The sequence below is a fragment of the Epinephelus moara genome, chromosome 11 (genome assembly GCF_006386435.1).
Source record: "Epinephelus moara isolate mb chromosome 11, YSFRI_EMoa_1.0, whole genome shotgun sequence".
NCBI classification, from domain to species: Eukaryota; Metazoa; Chordata; class Actinopteri; order Perciformes; family Serranidae; genus Epinephelus; species Epinephelus moara.
This window is the reverse complement of record NC_065516.1, coordinates 2709638-2736541: the sequence shown is the minus strand read 5'-3', so window position 1 is coordinate 2736541 and position 26904 is coordinate 2709638. Positions and strand designations below refer to the sequence as shown.

General features: G+C 41.0%; 1 protein-coding gene across 1 annotated transcript in view; it reads right to left on the bottom strand.

The window, feature by feature from the left end:
• Positions 1-26904, bottom strand: part of LOC126397819 (sodium channel protein type 4 subunit alpha-like) — a 365246-nt gene that overhangs the window by 87832 nt on the left and 250510 nt on the right. Inside the window, exons 20-22 of the mRNA XM_050056785.1 lie at positions 4212-4352; positions 3979-4099; positions 1969-2159 (exon numbers count right to left, since the gene is read on the bottom strand). Of these exons, the coding sequence (XP_049912742.1) occupies positions 1969-2159; positions 3979-4099; positions 4212-4352 (453 nt within the window). The remainder of the gene's footprint in view (positions 1-1968; positions 2160-3978; positions 4100-4211; positions 4353-26904) is intronic.

Sequence of the window (26904 nt, the reverse complement as noted above, 5' to 3'; positions counted from 1 at the left end):
TACACCCTTTTAGCACAAACACATCACACACACAGCGTTGCAGAGTGAGAAAAATGCCAGACCATAATGCACTGCCTCAGGGCTCCAATTCTATCTGAGGGAACCTCTTACTCTGTGTGTGTGTGTGTGTGTGTGTGTGTGTGTGTGTGTTTGTGTGTGTGTGTGTGTGTGCGCTATAAATTGAGCTATCACAAAGACACTGTTCACAGAAAGAGAGAGAGGAAGTCTCCATGGGATATACTGTAATATTCAGAATATGTTTCAGATTCAGATACAGGATACTTCGTGGATCCCCAGGGGTAAACTGGGACACCTTATGAATGCTCTGATACTATATAGACACAAACCTATAAGAAGAGATATGTTGTCTTAAAAATAAAAGATATGGTAAATGCACGAATATGAGCACAAGAAATATTTGAAATATGTACCAAATGTGGACAAAAATATATGAAATAAGGACAAATATGTGCAAAAGAAATATAAGAAATATGTGCAAATATGTGCAAAAGAAATATCAGAAATATGTGCAAATATGTGCAAAAGAAATATAAGAAATATGTGCAAATATGTACATTGAACTTCAAATGTGCAAAATACAAATGTAAGAGTAGAAAAGATGAGAACTAAATATTAAATAAAATATTAGTGTACAGTGTAAAAATTGCACAGTTGAATTGTTATTGCACAAAAATGTAGAGGGTTTCAGGTCAGTATGGCATACTGTGCAGTTTAGCAGTTGAAACAGAAGAGTATTGCACAGTTGAAAATATAAATAATTAAAAAAAGTGTTAATACAGCAGCAAACCATTATTTACTATGTAAATATATGGTGGAGTAATGGCGTCCTGAGCAGAGAATGAAGTCATGCTCATCGCAAACAGGGAAACTCAGATTACTAACGTTTACGTAATCTGAGCTTCCCTGTTTGTTGTGGTAAACAGTCCCATAGCACGTGCATGTGAGTTCCTGTGTGTATCCAACTGCCTAGCTAATCACTGCTGCTCTGCACTGCGCTCACACATTGGTAACTGGTGATTACAGCAATGGCACTGTAGCCAAAGTGTAGCGCCCACCCTCCGCCCCGGTACTTTAACACCATAAACTCTGTCAACACTGATGGCACTGTTAGCAGTGTTCGCACTGTTAGCTGTTAGCACTGTTAGCTATTAGCCACTGGCTCATCCACCTCTGTAGATACATCCAATATTCATGAGAATGACCACGAAACTTCACCAAGGGGGAAAACAAAGCATTCACTACCATGCTGAAGAGTTGCTGTGTGGCTCTCTGCCTGTTAAATAAACTCAAAAATCCAGAGCTGAAGGGTATTTTTCAACCTGGACTTTATTTTCCCACATTTCTGCGTCAAAGTGACTCATTGTAACAAAAGTTTTTGAAACTGGTCCAGTATCAAGCAAGAGCACTGGCCAGGCTGCAATAGAAGCACTCAGGGCACGTCAGCATCGTCAATGTACCTCCAATAAAAGTGCTCGTTTCTGCCACTGACAGGTTTAGTTTGTTATTTTAAATGTCTGACAACATTATCTAGAACCCCAACCCTTTTTTTTTTTTTTTTAAAAAAGAGTAATATCCTTTTTGCTTAACCAGAAATAACTCTAAAATCGGTATTAAAAAAAAATCGCAGCTACGTAGTCTTCAGACTAAATGTAAAAGTGTTATGTAAGATTAAAAAAAAGGTGAAGTTTGATCCGTTACACACACACACACACACACACACACACACACACACACACACACACACACACACACACACAAACACAAACACAGACAGACACACCAGTTGTTAGATGGTAACCTTGGGGGGAACAACAGCTGACTCATCCACACACACCTGAGCTTGTTTACGTCAGACGCAGACGCCTGTATGTGTGTGTGTGTGTGTGTGTGTGTGTGAACTAAAAAGCCACACAGTGTGGTCAGCAGACAGTCAGATCTCCTCCCTACCTCCTCCCTTTCCTCCTCTTCCTCAGAGCCCTCGCTCTGCTCCTCCTCCCCCTCCCCTTCCTCTTCCTCCTCCTCCTCCTCTGGGAACTCTACGTCCGACTCTCCAGGGGCGATAGGGACGCTGATGGTCAGGTTTGGGTTTGTCATGTAGCTGTCATCCTCTGGCACCACATACTTCTCCACATGACGGCCTGAGACAGATACAAACACACGAATCAAAGTTGAGGTACATTAATCAACATTTAGTCACATTTTTTAAAAAAAATCTCTAAAAAGATCTCTAAACTCCTGGTTGGTGTGTTCACGGATGCTCAGACATCAGAAATTAGAAAAAGTTAATAGATTATTTGTGGGGGAGACAACAGTATTGCACAGTATCGATCACTAAATGGGTAATTTATCACTGGCTGTAGCTTAAATTCGTAACTTTATATCTTAATTGACTGAACAATGTTCTGGTTGTTAAAATAAATTATTTCAGTCTTACTGCAGACTTAAAGGGCAGGACCACTTTTTTTTTTAGGTTTTTCTTTCTGTAGCCTCCCAGTGGTGCTCCTTATGAATTCAAATCTAAACATTCAGTTTTTGGTTAAGGTGTGTGGCTTGAATTAGGTTTCTTTACCACAATGTTACTACATATATGTATCGCAATTTCAACACAAGAGCATACATTATCTCCTGCAGTGTTCATCATGTTGATGGTAAAATAGCAAGAAGATCATTTTTCTAAACTGGGATTTCCTTACTGAACAACCTGCCCCTGCAAATGACACAAAGCTAAACACAGGCAATTTTAAAAAATAAAAGTTAAAGAGGTCATTGTGGGGAAGGTTGATGGTTCACCTTTAAGGGAGATCATTTGAACCATGGGTGCAGAGCTGCAAGAGGGAAGAGTAGGTTTATGATGGGATTTTGTTTGTCTGCAATTGTGTGTATGTTTTTGCTGTCCCCAGCATGTTTGATTTTCTTTTTGTCTTCCACGACTTCTCCCGTCACACAATAAAAAAAACACAGAGTGATCTGCTGCCATGGACAGCTGTATGGCAACAACACCCCAGCCTTTTTGATATTACCTCTTGGGACGTTACCACACAGAGTAAAAGGGGAAAATGATGGCATGAAACAGCAGAGGCACTTTTTCAACCTGATGAGTACTGCCATTAGCATCAAGCTAGCAAACAATGTTATTTCTTTATAATGGAGGTGGATATAAAGTAATAAAATTAAAAAATAGTGGCGGGGCTTTTACTCACCACAACTGCATAGGCAACCAGCTTCATTTGAAACAGACTACAGCAGACGCAGGCCTTTATTTCTCATTCCCTACAGCATTAATCTATTTTTACTTTTAATCCACTCCTGTTTGCCCTGTTAAATTTAATGCACCACGCCATCATTTGAAACATTGCGAAAGACGACCAGGGATGATTGGTCGTGCACCAGCGTGTAGTCTGTCATGTTTGACAGCAAAGTTACAGCAAGATTTTATGACTCCACAATCACCTTATCTGAGATAGTGACTGTTGGAACAGACAAAAATGTCATGTAGTCTGAAGCTGGCATCAGTTTGGACCCAAAAATCACACATTACCCCACAAACAAACTAACCAGCTGACGCAGCAGTAGACCAGCAGCTCCCATGTTCTGTGAGGTGAAATTCGTGTTTTTGTCAAAGAAGTCTGGTGGCTTTAAAGAGAGCAAAATAATGGCTTTATTCCCTGTGGAAATCACTGTCTGACTGTAAGGTACAGCAGTGAAAATATTACACTGTCTATGGATAAGCACCTTATACAACCCTACTTTAAAAAATCCAAAGTAACCCTTAAGTTTTACTGCAGTAAAAGTACTAATACCACTCTGTGAAAATACTCCATTACAGGTCAAGTTGCTGGCTGTAGCTGAGTATCTAACAGACAGATATGAGAGTGATATTGAACTTCTCATCTAACTCTCTGGCTGCAGCATTTTTCCATCCCCCAGCATCCTGTGTGGTCTCTCTGTGTGTGTTACCTATGACAGCTCCATTGGCCTCAGTGTGGATGGTGCTCAAGCGTTTGAGCTTCATCATGGCTTTGGCCTCTTTTCTCTTCTGACGGCGGCGCTTTAGATTCCCATTGAAGAAATCCACCACCTGCATCACACAGAACAGAGAAAAAGAAAAGACAGCGTGAGACACAGAACATAACATGATTCAGACAGGTGCACAGTCAGGTATACTGTCTGTCGGACAGACATACTGATACCTGTCTGCGGCACCAGGCCAGGCCTCTAGTGATCCTGTGGATGGCGATGTGTAGGTTGTTCATCTCGCCATCGTCATCGGGAGCTGACAGGTTGTCGGAGCTGAAGCTGCTGAGGAGCAGAGCCAGGAAGAGGTTCAACAGCTGCAGACAGACAGACAGAGAAAGAAAGAGAGAGAGAAGGTGTCAGTTTTAACTTTAACCTTTATTAGTTAAAGAGAGTTGACACACCTGTAGTGTTATACCTGTCGTGACATCTGTACAGTAAGATTGCATCATTATCTACAAAACCATCAGCTCAGCATAGGCTGAATATGAGACAGTGGGCCCCTGGGCATGCAGAGGACCCCACCACCTCTCCTCCACAGGAGCAAGGCACACCAACCTTACAGCTGTTCAGCCACTTTTTGTTGTTGTTTTGTGTCTCTTTGTAATTTATTTTGTGTCTGTGGTTGTTTTGCCTCTCTTTGGAGTCACTTTGAATCTCTTTGTAGTTGCTCTGTGTCTCTTTGCAGCTGCTTTGTTTGTCTCTATAGTTGTTATGCATCTCTTTGTTTTATTTTTTGAGTCTTTGGTTGTAGTTGCTTTGCTTTGTTTTTTGTGTCAGTGGTTATTTGCCCCTTCTTGTTTGGGTGTCTCTTCGTAATAATTTTAAATCTCTTTGTAGTTGCTTTGCATCTTTTTTTGTAATAATTTTGAGTCTCTTTGTGGTTGTTTTGCCACTCTTCATAGTAGTCATAAATCTCTTTGTGGCTCTTCGCAGCTGTTTTGCATCTCTTTTTGGTTGTTTTGTGTCTCTTTACAGTCATTTTATGTATCTTTATGGTCATTTTGTGTCTCTTGGTAGTTGTGTTGCATCTCTTTGTTATCATTCTGTGTAGGCTATCTTTACGTTCCTTTCTGTAGTCATTTTGTGTCTTTGTGTCTTTGTAATCATTTAAATCTCTTTGTAGTTGCTTTGCGTCTCTTTGTAATCATTTTGTGTGTCGTGTGGCTGTGTTAACCCATACCATAGTCTCTTTGTCTCTCTTTCCAGCTGTTTTGCATCTCTTTGTGGTCGTTTTGTGTCTCTGTGGTTGTTTTGCCCCTTTTTGTAGTCATTGTGAGTCTCTTCGTGTCTCTTTGCAGCTGTATTGGATCTCTTTGGTGTTGTTTGTGTTCCTGGATAGTTGCTTTATATTTCTTGATGGCCATTTTATGTCTCTTTGTTGTGGTTTTGCCCATTTTTGTCAGCACTGTGAGTCTCTTTGTTCCCCTTTGCAGCTGCTGCATCTCTTTGTAGCCACTTTATGTCTGTTTGAGGTCATTTTGAGTCTCTCCCTGGTCAGTTCAGTTTGAGTGACATTTTGTTGGTCACAGCCAGTGGGGCCCTGACACTTTGGACCTCTGGGACTGGGTCTGTGCCTGTTAGACCTGGTCAGTAATCCATCCATGCAGCTGACGCAGTTGATGAATTGGCTACAATAGCACTAGATTAGTGTCAGGTAGCTGCAGCGGACCTTGGATGCAATTTAGCTGCATCCAGTGGAAATGGGGGGGTTTCAAGTGACTACTAAATACAAAGTATGGCTGAGGCTGATGGGAATACAATTGTGTCTATTTAGTCAAAAAACAAAGTATTGCACAAATTAAAATGTTGACCAGGTTGATACTACTGAGTGAGAATATGGATCATCACTGTTATTCCAATAAATCCAGAGGGGATCATGAATGTGTGAACCACAATTAACGGTAATCCATCCAATAATTGCTGAAGGTGTTTCACTAAAAAAAAACAAATTTGTTGCTGGTGGAAAACATAATGCCTCCGACCATGGCTATTGCCTGCACAGACGCATGAAAACAGCTGTGTCATCAGTCTGCTGTTTGTTCTGTTCCATACATTCAGACTGTGGTTGTAACGAACATGTCAGCCTGGATCACCGAGGATGTGTGTGTTGACAATGAGGTCAGAGTGTTAATGAAATGCTTGTTTAAGACACATACAGAAACCAGGAAACACAAATCACCACACACTGCTTGTNTCACAGACACCACACACACGCACACACACACACACACACACACACACACACACACACACACACACACACACACACACACACACACACACACACACACACACTTCATGATCCACTGACACACATACACTCTTTGGTAACATAGTTTCCATAGCAGGTTGATTATTCAGAGTGTGATGAATAATGCCTGAGACCTCTTGGTAACTGATCACTGAGTCGGAGTGCTACTCTTAGCCAGATTGGCTTCTCTTTAACCACAGCCGAGTGAGCGTGTGTGTGTGTGTGTGTGTGTGTGTGTGTGTGCGTGTGTGTGGTGTCTGTGAGTGTGTGTGGGTCAGGTGGATCAGGTAGCGGCTTCCTGTGACTCTGATTACAGCCAGCAGATCTCGGACCTGCCGACACATTGGTTGCCTATTGCTGGAAGGCACTTGACAAGGACTCAGTGGACTGTAGGCTAGCCTGGTAAGACCATCTTGATGATGTGAGCTCAACATTCTGTTTCAATCACTGTATCAGTCCTGCATCGTATCCACAAATTAAAATCTAACTGGGGCAAATCAAGGATTTGCACTGCACTTGACAACGTGAGGAGCCAATCAGAGATTAGAATTGATGACTGAAAATGCAGGCTGCATCTTGCAGAACAATGGGTCTGCACCATTAGCACATCAGCATGCCTGCAGCGCACCATGTAGGCGAAATCTGCACACCATTTGCTTGTTATGGGGGCCGGCAGATACGCTGGATCCACCTTCAGCGACGTATCTGTCTCTACAACCACATGGCCCATACAAACAAAGACAAGTCAAGGGAGATTGCTGAGACAGAGAACCGATGATTGTCATTGAGACTTACATAACATCATATTGGGATTATTACTGTCCATGCAGGCAATTATTTGTCAACCAGGAAAGCTGACATGGCTTAAGCTCTGTAGGCCAACATTGTTTTGTCAGCTGGAAATTACATGGTCGCTGCCGCTGGCTGACACATTACACTCCATTTAAACTGCTTTCCCGGCCCTCGCTGTTACGTGTTAAGCAGCACATCGGCCAACTGAAAAGAAGCAGGCCCAACGATGGTGGCTCCTGAAGTAACAAGCACTAACTCTAACGTTAGTAGAGTAAACACAGCAATAAGTGAAGTTACTGCAGAAATAGAGTCAATAACGATTACAAATGTACCAGATTGATGTAAAGTTTGGCATTATGAACGGTCAGCCTGAAGGCAACGGATGAAACTCAAGGTTCAGGATGTGTGTTGGGTCAGCAGATTCACATAAAGAGGATAAGATAAGACAATGATGTTCCTTTTTCCCTGTGATTTTTTTCTATGCATATGATGAAGAAGAAGAAGAAGAAGAAGAAGAAGAAGAAGAAATGTTTTCATATCCAAAACAATCTACAAGCCAGAAATCAGTTCGTCTGTATCAGCATACATACTCAAATACATATAAACATATTCACATTCGCAGCTGCTCAGGTCTCGACAGCCAATGCTAAATGTAAAGTTTAAAGCATTTCAAAATATGCAATTGTAATTTGAATAAAGCATATTCTTACAGGCACCCTGTGGTGTTTTCTGAGCAAACTAATTATGTGTTTGAACTCATTGTGCTGAATGCTTTTCTTTGCAAAACAGACTTTTCTTAAAAGTTTGAAACTTTGTGTTGTATACACACATTTTTACTTACCAGCAGTCCTCTTCTTTTTCCCTGCCACTGTTGAAGCGTTGCTGCATTTTTAAGAGCATTACTGCCACCTGTACATCTTCACTCTCTCATAAAAACATTGGCCTGGTTTCAATACTAGAAAGTGGATCACATCACTCCAGTTCTGAGGTCTTTATTGTACGCTGGCTTCCTGTCTGTCAGAGAATCAATTTCAAAATACTACTGTTGGTTTATAAAGCGCTCAGGTCTTCAGGGACAGGTCTGCTTTGTGTCCCCAGAGTCAAGACTAAACATGGAGAAAGAAGCTTTTAGTTTGTATGCACTACATCTGTGGAACAAATCCCCAGAAAACTGCAGGTCTGCTGCAACTCCCACTTCTTTGAAATAAAGACTGAATATTACATGACTGGAACTTCTATTATTGTAGTTTATAACTGTCTTAATATAATTTAGCTTGTCTTTTATTTTATACTATATGTTCTCTATAATATGTTGTCCACTTCAATGGTGGCTTTTAAAGTGTATGTATTTAAATGTCTTTTGATAATGCCTTTCTTTTGCTCTTTGTTTCAACACTTATGATGTTTTATGTAAAGCACCCTGAATTGCCTTGTTGCCGAAATGTACTAAATGAATAAATTTGCCTTGCCTTTCATATTTTGGTGTTGGGGCTGTACCTGTTTTATTACATTCAGATAAAGGACTGTGCCTTTACATGATCTTCAAATTACTGAAGTTTGTTCATTATACTGACGTTTGTTATACTTACTTGAAATAATATCAATATGCAGATAAAAAACATTAATTTTAAAAGGTGTTGTCTTTGTTGCACTGTAATTAACAAAAAATACAAAAAACGGAAACAATAAACACAAGATCTGACAAATAACAATATCTGTAATGTATTCGGGAGGGCCCCCTGGGGAGTGTTTGTACGGCCCTGCACATCAGTGTATCATCTCACTGTCTCTCTGTATCTATCACACACACACACACACACACACACACACACACACAATCTGCAGCTGATTAGTTGTTATGTAACTACTCGACTAGAACCAGCAGCCTCCCAGTTTCTAGTTGTGTAAGTGGAAACCGGGCCAGTATCTGACATCAGGAAGCAACCTCTGACCTGTGTGTGTGTGTGTGTGTGTGTGTGTGTTGTGAGAAACATGGTTGTGTCATATTGCGTCAGTGTATCAGATGTGTAAGGTGGATCACTAAACACACACACACAGTGGTGGATGACAAACCTGAAAGCCATACTTCAGTAAAAGTACAGATATCAAACCAGACAATGACTTTGGTAGAAAATAAAAGTAACTATTAGAATATTGAAATAATAAATGTTGCACAATATTTGATATTTACTGTACTTAAGTATTAAAAGTAATTTGATTATATTAAATTTATTTAAATATTGAAAGTAAAAGTACAAGTAAATGCTGGTAATAACAAAAAGTGGTGGGAATTTCAAAAATGAACCCTTGCTAAGTCCGGCCCCCAGGCACAGACTGGCCAATCACAACGTAGCATTGGGCTGGCTCAGACCAGGGTCCGACACCAACACAGCTGTACTCCACAGACTCTAATAGAATCATTTCAGATTTCCTTCATTTTCAGGCTAGTTTTGTGGATTTGGAGCAAAATGTTGTGCCTGGGGCACATTGTGTATTAGTGATGCTCGTTACCTGGAGAGGTTGGAAGGAGACATACCTTTCCTCCCCCTTCAAAAACCAAAATCAAACCCTGAAAAGTGTAGGGTTAGGTATAGCCTACTGAATGTATACACATGCTGCTTTTGCTTTTTAATGAACATTGATTGACTTTACCAGGAGATCCTTGCCCATCCGGCGACAGGGGTCCGGGTGCTGGCAGCCAACACTGTTCATCTGCACACATGGCAGCTGGTTCAATATCTGCTATAGGTTTCCCTTTATATTCATTGTTTTCTGTCTTGATCACCAGGTGATGTGTTTTTTTTTACTGTCATTGGTAGCCTATTGTTCAGCTTTAGCCTCTGATTATCTTCATCTTTTTAACCTGTTTTTGCTGCTGAGTCTGTTTGACATTCTGGATATGCAGCTGTATCCTTCAATCATATGTCGTATACCCCTCTGTCTGCTTCTCTCTGAAATCACTTTTTCATTTTTCCAAAAAATATGATAATATTTCTTCAGGGAATGCAATTAGTTACTGTGTGGGCTCCATGCTTTCTCCGACAGCTTGTTGACTATCACAAGGGGGCGGGGCTTAGCGAAAGGTCAATTATGAAGTTTATTTCCTCTTAACATGAAGACCACCTTACACTGGTTACACTTGAAACATTATGGAACACAGTGTTAAATGCAATGACAACAGTAGCAGCAGAGGAACAAAGATAAAACCAAATGTTTCTAACCACACACATGTTGAGCAGATTTAATACAAATTTGTTTATAAAATCAAAAAGATGCATTAGTTTAAAATTTCCATCATACATATAAAGTATTTTAGTTCTAGAGGGCAGCTATAACAAAGAAGAAAATTATGAATAAACTTAATCTATCTTGCACTTTTTAAAGAGAAACTCAGTCTCCCATTGACAGTGAAAGAAATGAAATAAAAGCAAAAATAGAGACGGTGACAGGGGAAGAAAGAAAACATATCTGCCAACATATCCCCCTGAATCCTACACACTAGACCTTTTCATTTAATCTTGAAAGTTTAAAATATAAAATACTGAAAGAAAAAAGTCTGAATATTTTATTTTTAATAATTCTCAACTTATGTTTACTGTAATTACATTCAAAACAAAATACTTTAACCCTTTATTTTGGTAGTTTTGTGATGGAGTACTTTTGTCACTGTCTAGCGAAGTATGTTTTACTTAAATAGAGGATTTACACCACTTTTATACTCGAGTAAGATGAGCAGGAGGGAAATCAATATAAACATCAGACTGTGTATGGATGTGTGTGTGCTGCACGTGACAGAGTAACAAAGTGTGTGTGTCTTTGAGTCTGTGCTTGTGTGTAAATGTGTAAAAGAGAAAAAAAAAACAAGCATGAGCTAACGTCTGTTCCTGTGTGTGTGTGTGTGTGTGTGTGCGTGTGTTTTGTATTGATCCCAGCTGGCGGAGTGTGTGTTGTGTGTTGCTACTGATCGGTGTCCGGCTGTCACATAACTGGTTTCCACCATTCCAAAACGCCGACATCTGATTGGCTGCGGGCTCCGACCCAAACACCAATAGATCAATGCTGTTGATTGGTTAACATGGCAACATGCCCCGACAGCTCGACCAATGACCTTGCTGCTTTCCAATAATCCAATAACACATCACTGACAGATAGAGGACTTCCTTCATCTCTTCATCACTTTACTCATTTAACCTGTTTATACATCAGTGACATCTTTAATTTATTTTAATGGCCACCAGGGGGCAGTGGAAACAAACTGTCAACAGTAATTAGACACATGACCTTAAAAAGCTGTTGTGGTTAAAACTTTAGTAAGAACCCGATGTTGTGGGTGAAACACATCTGAAAACCAGCAAAATCACAGCAGGAAGTGTGTATGATGATGATGTGTGAGAGTATGTGTGTACGTGTCCATGCTTCAGTTGTGGATGTGTTTATGATTAATGACAGTAAGAGCCATCTGTGTGTGTGTGTGTGTGTGTGTGTGTGTGTGTGTGTGTGTGTGTGTGTGTTAGTTTCCGCTGCAGCGGACCACCTGATCCCCCAATTCACCTCGTTTAACTCATTAAGCGGATCGTACCAATTAGCCCGGGGAAGTGGGCCAACCCTGCACCTTTCCTACACACACACACACACACACACTCGCACAGACACAGAAACCAGAAAGGCAAAGCACAACTAAGCCAATGGTCGACTAAATGGATAAAAACCTACTTTTTTTGGTTGGTTAATTCATTCATTCATTTATTTCCTTTATATCGTTAATTTAAAGTGAGACTCATTTAATTATTTTAAAGTTTATCAACTATTATCTATTTTATCAGGAATTTATTTGGGGCCTTTTAAGCCCAGTTCAGGCCAAACATGACAGACAAGGTGAAACAGGCACCTACTTGCAAAGCGCTGCTCTGCAACATTCTACAAACCTGCCGGTTCACACCAATGTAACTCAATGAGATGGTGTATCATCTCTATGCAACAACTCTCTGTAATTTTTTTGTGATTTCCAGCTTTTCAGGCTGATTCTGTGGCTGAATATTATTTGTAGCTCCTTAAAATGTGAGTGAGGATAGTGAGATACTGGCCACAGTTGCATTTGTAGTGATGAAACAGCAAAAAACACAGACAAAACAAGCATCAGATGGACTGTGTTCATAATAAATATGCCACAATAATACTAATAACCAAGGGCAATTAATTAGTCAATGATAATGTGTGTGGGCGGGGCATGAGCACATACAGTGAGCAGCAGCAGCGACCCACCGTCCGACACTGACGGAAACAGAGGAGCGAGGACGCTCTGCAACGTTCTAAAACGGTTTCATCTTGTTGCGAATCTTTGGTCTGAACTGGGCTTTAGAAACAAAATTGATATGTTTGTTGTGTGACGATAATGAGGTGGACAAGGGTGGTTTTCAATCCAATGCATGTTTATAAAGTAAGAAATAGGTAAATAACAAGTAGGCCTTCTGAATACACATGTGATGGCTTGACTCATTGTGACCCACTGTGTCAGTTCAGTGCGGGAAGGCTTTGCATCTTCAACAGCCGCCTGCCGCTGCCTGCTTGAAGATGTGTTTTTAACTGATGAAACACTTTTGATTGTGAACCAAATGGAACATTTTTCTGTCCCCCATCCTGTGTTTTTTGGTCAACAATGTTTTTGTACAACCAAAAACGGCTTTTTTAATGATTTGGCCACTACATTAGGGCTTTTTAATATTTCCTTCCTCGTTTTTTTATATTTTCAGAGTGCCTGGATTGTCCTCCTGTGTATCCTGTTGTTTTCCCATTCTCCATAAGCACCTGACTCAAGGTTTTGATCTACCAGTAACCAGTCATCTCTGTTGTTGGAATTTTGGTGGGTGGTGAAGGGATCAACAAACTCCAGACCTTCATGTGGGAGCCTGCTGTTCATTTCCCATGTGAAACCAACATCCACAACTGCATGAATGTAACATGCAGAAATGAGCATAATTAACATGCCGTCCCTGAACATCCAAAACTGTTGTAGGAGGGTATTAAGCGCATCATGCAGTATTTTGACATGTAGGTCCACTGACAAAACGGCGGTATTTGACAAGTTGAATTGAGAACATTTTGGCACAAATGTTGGCTGGATGCCCATCTCCTCCAGCATGCTTGCAGTGTCTCAGTAGACCTTCTCTTTTCTTGTTGTGTCAGCCAAGTCATCCTGCATGGTCTTCTCACTCCATACAGCAAGCAGGGCTTGCGTTTAATCCACAGACCAAGCAATTGCCATTCACTTTTCTCTTTGCTTTTTTTGTGACATAACTGAAACTGATGAATTATCTGCTATGTCTGGCTACAGCAGGGGAGATTATTTAAACATGTGGCTGAAAAGTCACTGAATGTTGATGCTGAATAATAATGACGAAGCCCATTTGATGTCACCACAACCCACTTGGAGGCAGAGGGGTGCACACTGGCCCAAGTCTGGAGATATTCCATTTCAGGTGCAACACAGCACAACTTGTCATGTTTGTTTCTAATAGAAATACAGATGTAACGTGGAGTGGTTTGACTCTGCGCGGCAAGAAGTGCTAATGGAAAAGACATAAATTTGTTTCAAATCTGGTTGGACGTGGTGCGTTGGCATCCACAACATAAATATTACTTTATAAATATTGATGTTTATTGGAGACAAAATCATTTAACACTTTCATATGATCAGATCATCAGCTATCAAATTTAGTGAGACAAATGCTGACTGCAGGACTTTTATTCATAACAGAGTATTTCTATGGCAGTAAATGATCAGAGTGCTCCTTTCACTGCTTCACCTTCTGTAGAGAATCATTCAGCTCTGTATTAGACTAAAGTTTAACTCAGGTAGTCGAGGAGAGTCCAGGAAGCAGCTGCTGTCCTCGAAACAGCCAGGCATCAAGACAGGCACACACACACAAACACACACACACACCTGAAGAACTACAACATCCACAGCTCAGGGGGGCCGCTGGTGATGAATGAGCGGTAACATGATCTGTTTTTGGTGCTTCTCCTAGTCACAACAAACCCCCATGAGCAAAGCCCCCTGGGAAAACAGTGTGACACGTGAGATAAGAAGAATGAGAGAGAGCTACTAAAACCACTAGGAGGGTGAGAGAGGACAGAGGAGTGGAGAGGATAAGAAACAGAGTAAAGAGGTGTTTATTTATTAACCTGTTTGGTTCCTGTGATGTTTTTGTGTTTGAATGAGCACCATAATGAGCTACTTACAGGTACAACATGTCAAAATGTGCACCATGTAAATTTCTATCTGTATTTGTTCATCTTCATTTCCACAGTACATTTATATATTAACAGGTGAAACTGAAGTAAACTCTTCAGGGGATTGTTTGGATCTTTTGGAGCGGGGTTGTATGAGGCACTTATTCATAGTCAGTATATTATCTCCAGTAAATGGCGGGCGGCGTGTCCCCAGTTTGGCTAAGCAGGCTTGAGTAGCGCCGTACAGCCTTCTCTAAGAAGCTGTTTTATTGCTCTCTCCAAAGCCACCAGATTTCTTTGACAAAAACAGTATTTTGACCTCACAGAAAAACAGGAGTTGATGGTCTCTTGAGGTAGTTTGGATTCACCAAAGTCAAACAATAATAATAATAAAACTAACTGATTGCAGCAGTGGTGGACCAGCAGCTCCTGTGGTCTGTGAGGTAAAATGACTTTTTTTTTTTTTTTGTCAATGGAGTCTGGCTTTGAAGAGAGCAAGATAACGGCTTCAGTTCCCCTTCAGAAAGGGCTGTTAGCAAGGTTAAGCAGTGAAGATATTTTAAATATAACATAAACTGAAACTAATATGTTTTTTGGGTGGTTTAAATACATTTTTGATGCCCCCTTCCACAGCAGTAAATTGCTTTGCTTCCGTGGTTTTGCTACCCCCGCCTGCTTTTCCAATCTGGGGGCGTGCTGACTGACATCTACTGTAGGTAATACATTGATAGGCCCCTCATACAACCCGTTGCAAAATGGCCAAACTATCCCTTTAAAGGTGAAGTGTGTAGGGCTGCACGATGCATCGTTTAAATATTGTCATCGCGATGTGCGCATGTGCGATAGTCACATCACAGGACGTGCGATGTTTTCTCTCTTTTTTTTTTAGAACATGTCAACTTTTCTTTTGTTTCAGAAAAGCATCTCTGAAGCGACTCCTTGCTCTGCGCTCTCTCTCTCTCTGAGCAGTCAGCTCACAGTCAGCTCCTCCTCCTATGCACATGCAGTCCGTCACACAGCACACACCAAGCTGAACAGAAGAAGCAGAAGATGAGTGATAGACAAGAGGAAGAGACTGCGAAGGACGAATTAAGTGCAGCACATACCGCCGCCATACGCCGCGCGTCAAAACGCCGCGCGTCAAAACGCCGCGCGTCAAAACGCCTGCCTCCATATATTCTATGAACAAACCCACACCGGCGCGGCTCCCACTGCTCTATTTCCAGCGCGGCTGGCGCTGCGAGAAAAGCCTTTTATGTACGTCTCGACCGCCGTAGTATCAACTTTGGTTGCAGCTTTCAAAGGGGTATCTGGATGCTTGACGTTATTAAGTTTTTCAAATTTTTAATACGACGATTTTGATAAGAAACTCACCCGTGAAATCCAAGTTAATGTTGCCTCAAAGTTTTTCTTCTTCTTCTTCCGTTACTAGCAGTTGGCAACCGTTGGCAACTAGTGTAGGTACAGCCACCTAGCGGGCTGGGATGGGAAATACACTTTAGTGTCGATGGTGCCGCTGCGCGCTGCTGCCAATGTGTGTTGGTGGGGGGGCACTTGACAGCCACAGCGCAGCGCCGGCAGCAGTGTGTGTTGCACTTTAGTCCCCAAAAGAAGGTCAATGTCAGAAATATGGAAATATTTGGTATATAAAAAAGGTGATGTCGACCAATAGAGCGTACTGTGCCGACATTGCCTCGCCGTTGTCGCCACAACACGAGGTAACACAACGAATCTTTTTGATCACCTGACTCACCATCACAGAGCGCTATATGATGAGTGCAAAGCAAGAACTCAAACAAACGTTACGGCACAAAAAACTAAAAGATGACTACTACTACTTAAAATAAAGTGTTAAATAACGTCTATTTTGTCTCTTGTGTTAATTCCACTTATGTGAATCAACCTAATTCTTTCCAAATAGAGCTTCTCAAGTCATCTGGTGAGAATTCTTGTATTTTTTAACATCGCAATATACATCGCAAAAAAAAAAAAAAAAATCGCATTGTCAGTTTTTTCCAAAATCGTGCAGCCCTAGAAGTGTGTATGATTTAGGGAGATTTAATGGCATCTAGTTTTGAGGATTGCCCATTGCAACCAGCTTAAACTCCTCCTGGTTAGAATTCCTTCAGTGTCCAGGAGGTTTTAGTAGTAGCCATATCATCCACGAAGTCTCTCCCTCTCTGAAACGAACAGACCTGGGGCCTCATGTACAGTACAAAGGGTGCGTACGCACAAAAACGTGGCATACGTCCTTTTCCATGGCAAAGTTCAGATGTATCAAGAGTGAAATGACCGTGGAAATGTGCGGTGCCTCACGCCAACTTCATGGCTGGTGTACGCATGTTTCTACAGCTGTTGATCCTTTGGCGACACTTAGAGGTGATGCTGAGAAATGCGATCTCACTCTGAAGTCGTCAAATCCAGCACTTGGGAAGTGACTTCCAGTGTCAGACACAGATGAAAAAGCCATGCTTTAACACTGGCATGAAACGCAGCTGGTCGTAGTTATGGTTTAACCGTGCCCAGAGGCGTCTGGGGGAAATGTGGCGGGAGACGGTAGGTGAAAGTCTGTGTAGGGCAGGCGGGAGGGGTGGTGGATGGGTCCAACACCGACGCCCCAGAGCATTTATTTTGAAAGGGACTGTATGTGAACAGTAAATTTCCTGCCAAAACGGAAGTGTATTTTGCGTGTTTTATCTGGATGTGGAAAGTTCATGACCAAATGTGGATATGTGGTAAGGTCGGAGTGAGAATGTTCTTGGAATGTCCCTATCTAGAGCCAGTGTTTGGTTGTCCATTCTGGGCTACTGTAGAAAAATGGCTGTGCAATATGGCGATCTTTGTAGATGAGGATCCAACAGCTCTTTCAAGGTAAAAAAAACACAAGGATTCTTATTTTCAGGTGATTGTATACTTAAGAAAACACAGTTAAAAGGGGAAACAGTTGTCAAACTGTGTCTTTATTTATTTCGGTGGACTTGGCTCTGTAACAGTCTGCACCTCACTGTGTGAAGCTCTCTGAATGTGAGAAGTATTACGTCTCCACACGATGCTACAACATGGCCACAGACACAAAACACTTGGTGCAACACAAGGACACAAAAGGTGATTTACAAGCAACTAAGAATTACTTTTCTCTTGGCAACAAACCAAAATGAATTCATTAAAACAAACTCAGAGCTTCTTGTGTTAGTAACTTTGTTGGGAATAGCCGTACTTTATTACACTGGCACTTCTGTGATGTGAAGGCCACGGCTGTGCAACATGTTTTTCAGAGTCAAATGAAAAATTAGGATTGAAATTATTTAACTTTTAAACTTTTTCTGTACGCTCACCACCAGATTAAACCTTTGTTATCCATCTTGCAACTCTATCTTCACCTATCAAATATTTTTTGTCAGTATTTATTAGGTTTTCATTTTTAAATGTTTTAATTTATATTTGATGCTGTTTTTAACATATTTTGAGAAACACTTTCTGCTTTGATAATTTGTGCAAAAAGTATTTTGCAGTGTTCATTAATTATTTTAAGATTTTACTACCAACTTCCTCTGTACCTGTGTGGTTTCCCCTCTCATTTAATGAAAGCTGTCTCCATGGAGATGTTTCGTCTCATTATTGAATGATTTATCAAACCCAGAACATGTGAAATTAATCAAGTCAGTTTAATTTGATTATTCAAACTGCTGATTTGTGGTTTTTCTAACAGCTCTGGAGACTCAGACAAAAGTCATGATGATTAAAGTTGGTGAACACATATAATGAGAGAGTGAGATGAAAGGAAGAAGAGGAGAGAGGAGAGAAAGAGGAGAGCAAGAGTGTCTGGTGGCAGGTGTGCTGCAGTTGAAGTGCTGGCTCAGGGAAACACATTCAGCCGCTCGTTTGTCATGAAGAGAAACGGCAAACCAAACATCTGCTCACCTGCGTCAGTCTGTGCAGCTGCGCGCACACAATCACACATGTACACACACACGTGAGGCTTTCAGAAAAGCAGGTCTGCAGGATACAACAGGAATTGGACTTTTAAGACAAAAGACTTTCAGACTAAAAGCAGAGGGACAAAGGCATCATACTGTTTCTGCAGTGCAGTTGCCAAGTTTCTGCAAACCACAAATATGTTACATTTGCAGATTTCACACATATCATCCTAACTTTTTTAAATCTAATATATCAGGTGGAGGGGATGGTGGATGGTGTGTCACCTTGACTAGACGCCCACTGTAGACCATTGGTAAAGACCAACTAACAACAAAACCAATATTTTTTTAACGAGTCATTGCTGTGTTTTCAGCGGCTTTAGAGGAACAATCGCTGTCTATTCTGTGGCATTTTAGTCCCCAAACGTGGGTGTTTTTTAGCAATGGCTGTGTTTCCAGCGGCTTTATAGGCACCCAACTTGGGTGTTTTTTTTGCAACATGTGGCTGTGTTTTTAGTGGCTTTTCAACCCCCTACTGTGGTTGTTTTTTTGGGACACGGGTGTTTTTAGTGACCTGTAGCTGTGTTTCTAGGGAATTTTAGCCCCCCAATGTGGGTATTTTTTTAAGGACCTGTGGCTGTGTTTCCAGAGGCTTTTTGGCCCCCAAACATGGGTGTTTTTTAGCTATCTGTAGCTGTGTTTGTAGTAATATTTTAGCCCCCTAATGTGGGTGTTTTCTAGGGAGCTGTGGCTATGTTTCCAGCTATCATTCTTTTAGCTGCAGTCAACCCCGCAAATAGAGTGTGAGTTCGAGTAGAGGACAGGCTCAATGGTGAGGTGTCATTCAAAAGTAGTATTCTAGGAGAGCATGGTATGTCTACCTCCAATAACTCTGACAAAGTAGAAGATATTCATTTCCAAAATGATGCCACATCAGGACATTCCCAGTACATATGTCAGAAAGATCCCACATGACCCAGAGAGCATAGATCACAAACAGGAGAATGTATGAGCTTCATGAGGAATCGTTTTCTTGGCTTAAGATACATTCTATGTATGAGTTTGAAGTGTATAAGTTTATGATTAAGGTTTTTTGATGTTTTGTCTAAATTGTCCCAGACAGTCAACCAACATATTTTGTCATTGGATAGACCAAGGTCTGTAGCCCACACTTGATGAACAGCCAGAGGCCCACTACAGGGTTTCAGTAAAAAAGAGTAAAGAGCAGAAATTAGGCCTCTCGACCTTACTCCTACATCTAATAACGTGCGTAACTTGTGAGTGGCAAGGGGAGTACCCCAGGGCACACCGTACGCTCGCATCGCAGATCTAAGGCGCAAATAGAGGAAAAAAGATGTACCTGGCAGATCATAAGTAGCTCGTAAATCATTAAACGTCCTAAGACCTTTATCATCACAGATGACATGACATTAACCCCTCCATCACTCCACTCCCTAAAAGAAAAAGGCACCCCACCAGTGAGTTGAGAATAGTTATGAAAAATAGGACTTTGTGTGTGCCACTTTAACATAGATCCAGCCGTCCTCCCCACTGAGTGTTGTTTATTGTTTATTGCGCTGAAGAGTAGTTAGCTTGACGCGTGGACGTCCCCCACCCCAGATAAACTTTGATATTAAACTATGCATCTTGTCCCAATAGCCATTAGGCGGGGAAAGGGGTATCATATTAGAGTAAAAGTTCACTCTAGGAAGGATGTCCATTTTGATTATTGACACACGTGTTTGTAGGGAATTTGGGAGACGCGTCCACCTTACCAAGTCCGCCTCCACCCGCCTCATAATACCTTGGAAATTCTTGCTAGAGATGGAGAACAAGGAGAGGAAGACATCCACGCCCAAGTATTTGAAGCTCCCAACCACTGGTATGTGCGTTGGCAATGTGGAAGCGTCGAGAGATGAGTTAAGGGGCATCAGTGAAGATTTAGTCCAGTTAATTTTATAGCCCAAGAGAGCGCTGAACTCCTCAAACACCTCTAATACTATTGGGATACACACTGACGTGTTATTTATGTATAACAGAATGTCGTCAGTGAATAATGATATATGATGTGAAGTGTTGCAGAAGGATATGGGCGAGAGAGTGGAGTGTTGTCTAATTGTCTGCGCAAGAGGTTCGAGGGAGAGAGCGAACAAAAGAGGGGACAGAGGACAACCTTGGTGGGAGCCTCTCGATATTGGAAAGGGGAGGAAAAAATGTTGCCTGAGATGACCCTAGCTGAGGGATTAGAATAGAGTACCTTAATCATCTTAATATAGTTAGTACCAAGACCAAAAGCTTCCAAAACCAGCCAGAGATAATTCCATTCGAGTCTATCGAAAGCTTTTTCAGCGTCCAATGATAGCACATGGGGACTCAATATCTTTAGAAAAATATAACACATGGAGAAGTCTACGCATATTATCAGCTGCTTGACGTGATTTTATAAACCCAGTCAGGTCGCAATGTACTAATTTTGTCATGTGTGTCTCAATCCGTGAAGCCAGGACTTTAGCATATATTTTTATTTCTGAATTCAAAAGTGACAGCGATCTGTCAGACTTGGGAGTTTTTTTGGGTTTATTTGCCACTTGTAGCTGTTTTTTCAGCATTATTTTTAGCCCCCAGATGTGGATGTTTTCTTAGGGACCCATGGCTGTGTTTCCACACATATGGATGTGTTTTAGTTACCTGTAGCTGTGTTTCTAGCAAAATTTCAGCCCCTCAGTGTGGGTGTATTTCAGAGACATGGTTGTGTTTCAAGTTTTAGTCCTCAAATGTAGCTGAATTTTAGTGGTTGTGTTTCCAGTGGCTTTTTAGGCATCCAACTTGTTTTTTGTAGGGACATGTGGCTATGGTTCCAGCAGATTTTTAGGCACCTGACTTGGGAGGTTTTTTTTGCCACCCATAACTGTTTTTTTCAGCATTGTTTTTAGCCCCTCAGTGTGGGTGTTTCTTAGTGACATGTGGCTGTGTTTCTAGTGGCTTTTTAGCCCCCTAATGTGTTTGTTTTCTTAGGGACCCATGGCTGTGTTTCCACAGGCTTTTTGGCACCCAAACATGGGTGTTTTTTAGTTACCTGTAGCTGTGTTTCTAGCAAAATTTTAGCCCCTTAATGTGGCTGTATTTTTGGGAGATGTGGTTGTGTTTCAAGCAGAGTTATAGTCCTCAAATGTAGGTGAATTTTAGTGACCTGTGGCTGTGTTTCCAGTGATGTTTCTCCTACACATAACCAAGTGGTTAACACGTTAATCACAGCGTTGTTGAAAAGATTCAATGTACCCGCTTCATAAGAACTTGCAGAAATGTAATCATGGTTTGCGTCAAAAGTTCAATAACAGCATTTATTCTGGCTACTGGGTTAGTTTATGATGAACTGCAGGTACACTAGATATTTACTCCAAAATATAACCCATATAAATAAACGAACAAATTAAATGTTTGATGAAATGTCTGTTGACAGCCAGTGACTCCACTAGAGCTGCTTGAATCATCTGTATGTGTTGTTTGATATCAGTCGTGCGCTAAACTCCTGAATGAAAACAGCTAATTTTAAGTTTTTGAGTTTTTAAATGTGCATCAGTGGTGTGCCTCATGTTATATGGAGTCATAATGTTACACACACACTGTACACATAGTCTGCTGCACACTGACTCAGCTACTACCTGCAGGAACACACACACACACACACACACACACACACACACACACACACAGTGACATACCCAAGTCTGTACCTAAGATAAGAGGTAATTCCCCACCTCTCTCTATATCTGTCAATGAAAGCATGGATGCTTATTACATTTAGCTAAATAGCACGCAGGCAGGCATGCACGCACGCACGCACGCACGCACGCACGCACGCACGCACACACACACAGACAGACAGACAGACAGACAGACAGACAGACAGACAGACACACACACACACACACAATATGACATCACTGGCTTAAAAAAACGCGACCTCACAGCAGACGTCATTAGCCGTGCTGTGTGTTGATTTTTTGAATGAAAATAGAAAACAACTCTGTGTGTGTGTGTGTGTGTGTGTGTTAGGTTGGTCTTTCCCCCTGCCCCAGGGCCACCTGGGTAATAGTGTAATATCATTATGTTTGCTGTCACGGAAACATGGTCTCACATTCTCCGTGGCGACTGTTACTGTGACAAAGGTTTGACATGTTAAAGTGAAACGGACATGTGTTACTGATGTTTTCCTTCATTTCTTCCTTTCTGTGTCCTTCCTTTCCTCTTTCGTTTTCAGTCCTTCATTCTGCCTTCATTTCTTTGACCTTTCCCTTTTTAATTCCTTGATCCTTTCTACCTTCCCCTTCTTTTTCTTTCTTCCTTGCTTTGGTTCTCTTTTTCTATTTCTTCCTTCTGCACTTTATTCTTTCCTTCTTTTTCTTCCTTCCTTCCCTATTTTGTTTTCTCTCTTTTTTCCTCTGTCATCCTTCCTTTTGTCCCTCTCCCTCTTAAACTTGTCCTTATTTTACCTCCTTTTCATCTTCCTCCCTTCCCCTTTACCCTTCTGCATCATTCCTTGCTTATTTGGCTCTCTTCTTTTCCTTCCATTTCCCTTACTACTTTCATTCTTCCTTTCTCCCCCTCTTCCTCCCTACCACCTTTCCTCATTTTGATTTCTTTCCTTCTTCCTCCTTTCCTCTTTATCTGTCTTCCTTTCTTCTGAGCTTCTTCCTTTCTTTAGCTCTCTTTCCTTCTTTGCTTGGTTCTCTTTAATTTGTTCATGTATCCTTCCATTCTACTCACTGTTCATCCTTTGTGTCCTCCCCTTTTACCTCCTTTCCCCTCTGTGCGTTATGAGCAATGACACTTGACATCTCAACAAAAAACAGAATCACTCACACACATATGAACGCATACATATATGCCTACACACACACACACACGCACACAGTGAGCTGAGTTGTGCACAGTGAGGCCATTCCCAAAGGGATAAATCACCCGAATTGGAAAGGGTTGGTCATCATGTCACATACATACACTCACACACAAACACACACATTCTACACACACATGTTTGGGCATATTCATTCCGTCAGGTTAGCATATCCCCCTGCCAGGGGAGATACAGTTCCTACCGCTGACAAGAGAAGAATAAGAGGCTGTTGACTGCGAGTGTGTGTGTGTGTGTGTGTGTGTGTGTGTGGGCTGTCTGGCCCATCAAGCTCGTTATTAAATATCCATGAGACCATTAAGCTAAACAGATGAATGAGACTCTATTATTGCTGCACACACACACACACACACACACACACACACACACACACTTCATGATCCACTGACTGGTGAATATGAGACTCTGTATAATGACTAAAAATGACAACAAGAAGAAAATAAGGAGTGCAATAAGATGTGGAAAAAGACAAGTTAACATGACATAAAAGTCTTCTGTTGTTGATTTTATTTTATCCATTTGTTCCTTTCTCATATCAAGGATTCATCATATATGATGTGTTGCCTCATATAGAACTGAAAGTTGCACTTTTCTATTTATAATATAATCTCACGTTACATTTAGACAACTCCACTTTGAGGGAACATTGGGTTCACAATAACAATTTAAAGGTCCAGTGTGTGGGATTTAGGGGGATATATTGGCAGACATTGATTTTAATATAATAAGTATTCATTTAGTGTATAATCCCATGAAAATATGAGTCCTTGTGTTTATGTTACCTTAGAATGGGCTGTGTATATCTACGTAGGGAGCAGATCCTCACCTACTGAGACCACCGTGTTGCACCTCCATGTTTCTACAGTAGCCTAGCACAGACAAACAAAATGCTGAGGAGAAACCAAAAAAAATCAGTGATCTCAAATAAACTGTTTTTGGATGGTAGGTCAGATAAAACATTCAATTTGACAGCATAGGACATATCACTTGAAGATGTCACTTTAGGCTCTGGGAAATAACAGGATGTTAAATAATAAATCAAGAAAATAATGGGCAATAATTGGCAATAAAAATAGTTTTTAGTTGCAACACTAGTCACAATGACTGCTGGCCAGATTTCCACTAATTCACTGTAATTCCTTGCATAATATATAATCATATGTATAATTTTTTTGACCTCCTGACCTTTTCTCCAGCAGTGGGTTTAATGACTTCATCATTTTGTCATTCATCACTGACTCTTGTTATTTCAAGTTCAGTCCATACAACAAGTGTTTTGATATCAAGTACCACTCGCTCACTCTCATGTAACTCGGCTCACCGTTGTTGTTTTTTTATGTCGAACAAGCGTAATCACCCACACACGCATACACACAATCACTCAGTTATACACGTACACACATGCACCAATGCAGGGAGCACTCATCTAGCCAGAGAAAAAAGAGGAGAAGAAAGATTTCCTTTCTTCTGATAATTATCTGCCATCTCATCTTACACACACACACACACACACACACACACACACACAGACACACGTCTTTGTATCTCATTTTACCTGCCTTGCTATAAAATGTAGCCCTGTCTGTCTGTCACTCTGTGTGTGAGTGTGTGTTTGTGTGTCCTAGTCAGTATGTCCTAGTCAGAGGGATTCAGAGCAGACAGGGGGTGGTAACTGGAGAAGAGAAAGTACCCTTATCTGATGGTCACCACACACAAACACACACATGCACATACATACAGAATTTAAGTTGGAGGGTAATAATCAAGACTAAGACCAGGATAGAAGTAAAGAAGAGAAAAAGTAGACGGCAAGGAAGGCAAAAAAATTAACAAATACACTGTCAAATTATGCAACATATCCTCATATTGGTTTGTATGATATCTCTTCTATCTGCACAAATGGCATTTTCCCATGACCCAAGTAAAGTTATGTAAGTTAGGTTTAGGAAAAGAAACAGTTGGGAGTTCTCATGTAAGGTACTTAACTTAAGTTACATATTTTATTTTTAGGAAAACAAACAAAGTTGGGAGTTGTTACATTACGTACTTAAGGTAAAGTTCTGTACTTCATCATAAAGTTACGTAGGTTAGGTTCAGGTAAAGAAACATGGTTGGGCATTGTCACGTTATGTACTTAACGTAAAGGTACGTTCTTAACTTGACAAGGTGACGACATACGTTAAAATAATCAAAGTTCACTTATTGTTACATGTGACAAAATCACTGGTCTCCTGGGCCAAGTCTTGTGTTTGTTCGACCCGTCCACCACCGCAACATCCTTACATGGACTACGGCTGTAGTCAACCAAAGAAAATCTTGGTTGACTGAAGTCGTACATAATCTTCAACTAATCAATTAGTCATGGGAAAAAAAAGAAATGTACACGTTATTTTTACTTATACGGTGGTGTATCTGTCACTCTGCAGTTACACCTCCAAATCGCTAGTCGGCGGTGGAGGACTCTGTTAAGTGCTGTAAAGTTTAGTTGATTCAAATTGGCTTCACTATAAATCGCAGCATTCACAGACAAGCACTTGTCTTTATCTGGACACATTTCCCCCACCAATACAACATGCTAATGTTATTAGCACAAGTCTATGACATTTTACATAGTATACATTAGCCTAGCGACGAGCAGAGATTTCCTCTTCTCATATGAAGCCAGGATAAATCCCGAAGTATAAATCCCTAAAGGATAGATCACACACAAGATTTAAATGCTATTTTAGTGGAGGCTTTACTGTCTTCACAATTTATTGTTTCTTATCTGTGAAATACAAGTAAATACAAGCTTTGTTTCCACTGAGGGAAATGGTGTCAGTATACAGAAACAGACGGGAGGTCTGCGTCACCGCGACGCTGAGCGTGAGGGTGGGTGAGTTAAACTTTGTTTAAACACCCCAGTTTCATGGGTAACTTAGCCTGTCCCCCTGCCGCAGGAAATAATGGATTAATCCTGGAAAGCTGTTGATGTAGCACTTTTCTCCTTATGAAAGTAACACAGCGATTATTCGACCAATGAGAATTTGGTCAGACCAGAGCATATCGACCAACTAATCGACCAGTCGACCAGGAGACTACAGCCCTAACATGCACTTTCACAATTTAGTTCAGTTTTTTTAGTACACATTCTGGCGTATCACTTTCATTAGTATACTTGTGAACAGTGCATGAGAACAACCTGAATTACAACATATCAGAATGTGGGATCTTTCTGTCGTGTGTGTTATCAACCCTCGAATGAACTAAAACAGCAAACAATCCTCTTACTGGGAAAGGAGGAAGATCACTGTGCTAAATGTATTTCTAAATGTATGATACCATAAAACGTACAACCAGTTCTTTTTCTTTTCTGTATGTTGGAAGTGACAAACTAAAGGGGAAGGTTTTAAACTGTGAAGTACACAGCGAGAGAAAAGAGGGAGGCAGAGATAAAGGGATGGTGGAGAGGGCATCAGCACATATGGAGAGTCAGATATAAATGTTAGGAGGTTAAACAGGGAGAGAGGCAGACAGAAAGAGAGAAGGAGGGGGTCAGCAGATCAACATTTACTCTGTCTGTAGCTCTCAGTAGATCTCACATAAATCAGCAATTCTTTGGACAGAGTTGAAACACAGGGTCACATGTAAAATATCCCCTCTCTCTTTGTCTCTCTCCATCCATCTATCCACCTGCCTCACTCCACTGTAGCATCCTCAGAATGCCACACAGGTTTTCATCTTAAGTGGTTGTAAAAGCTGTCAGAAGAATAAACCACTGG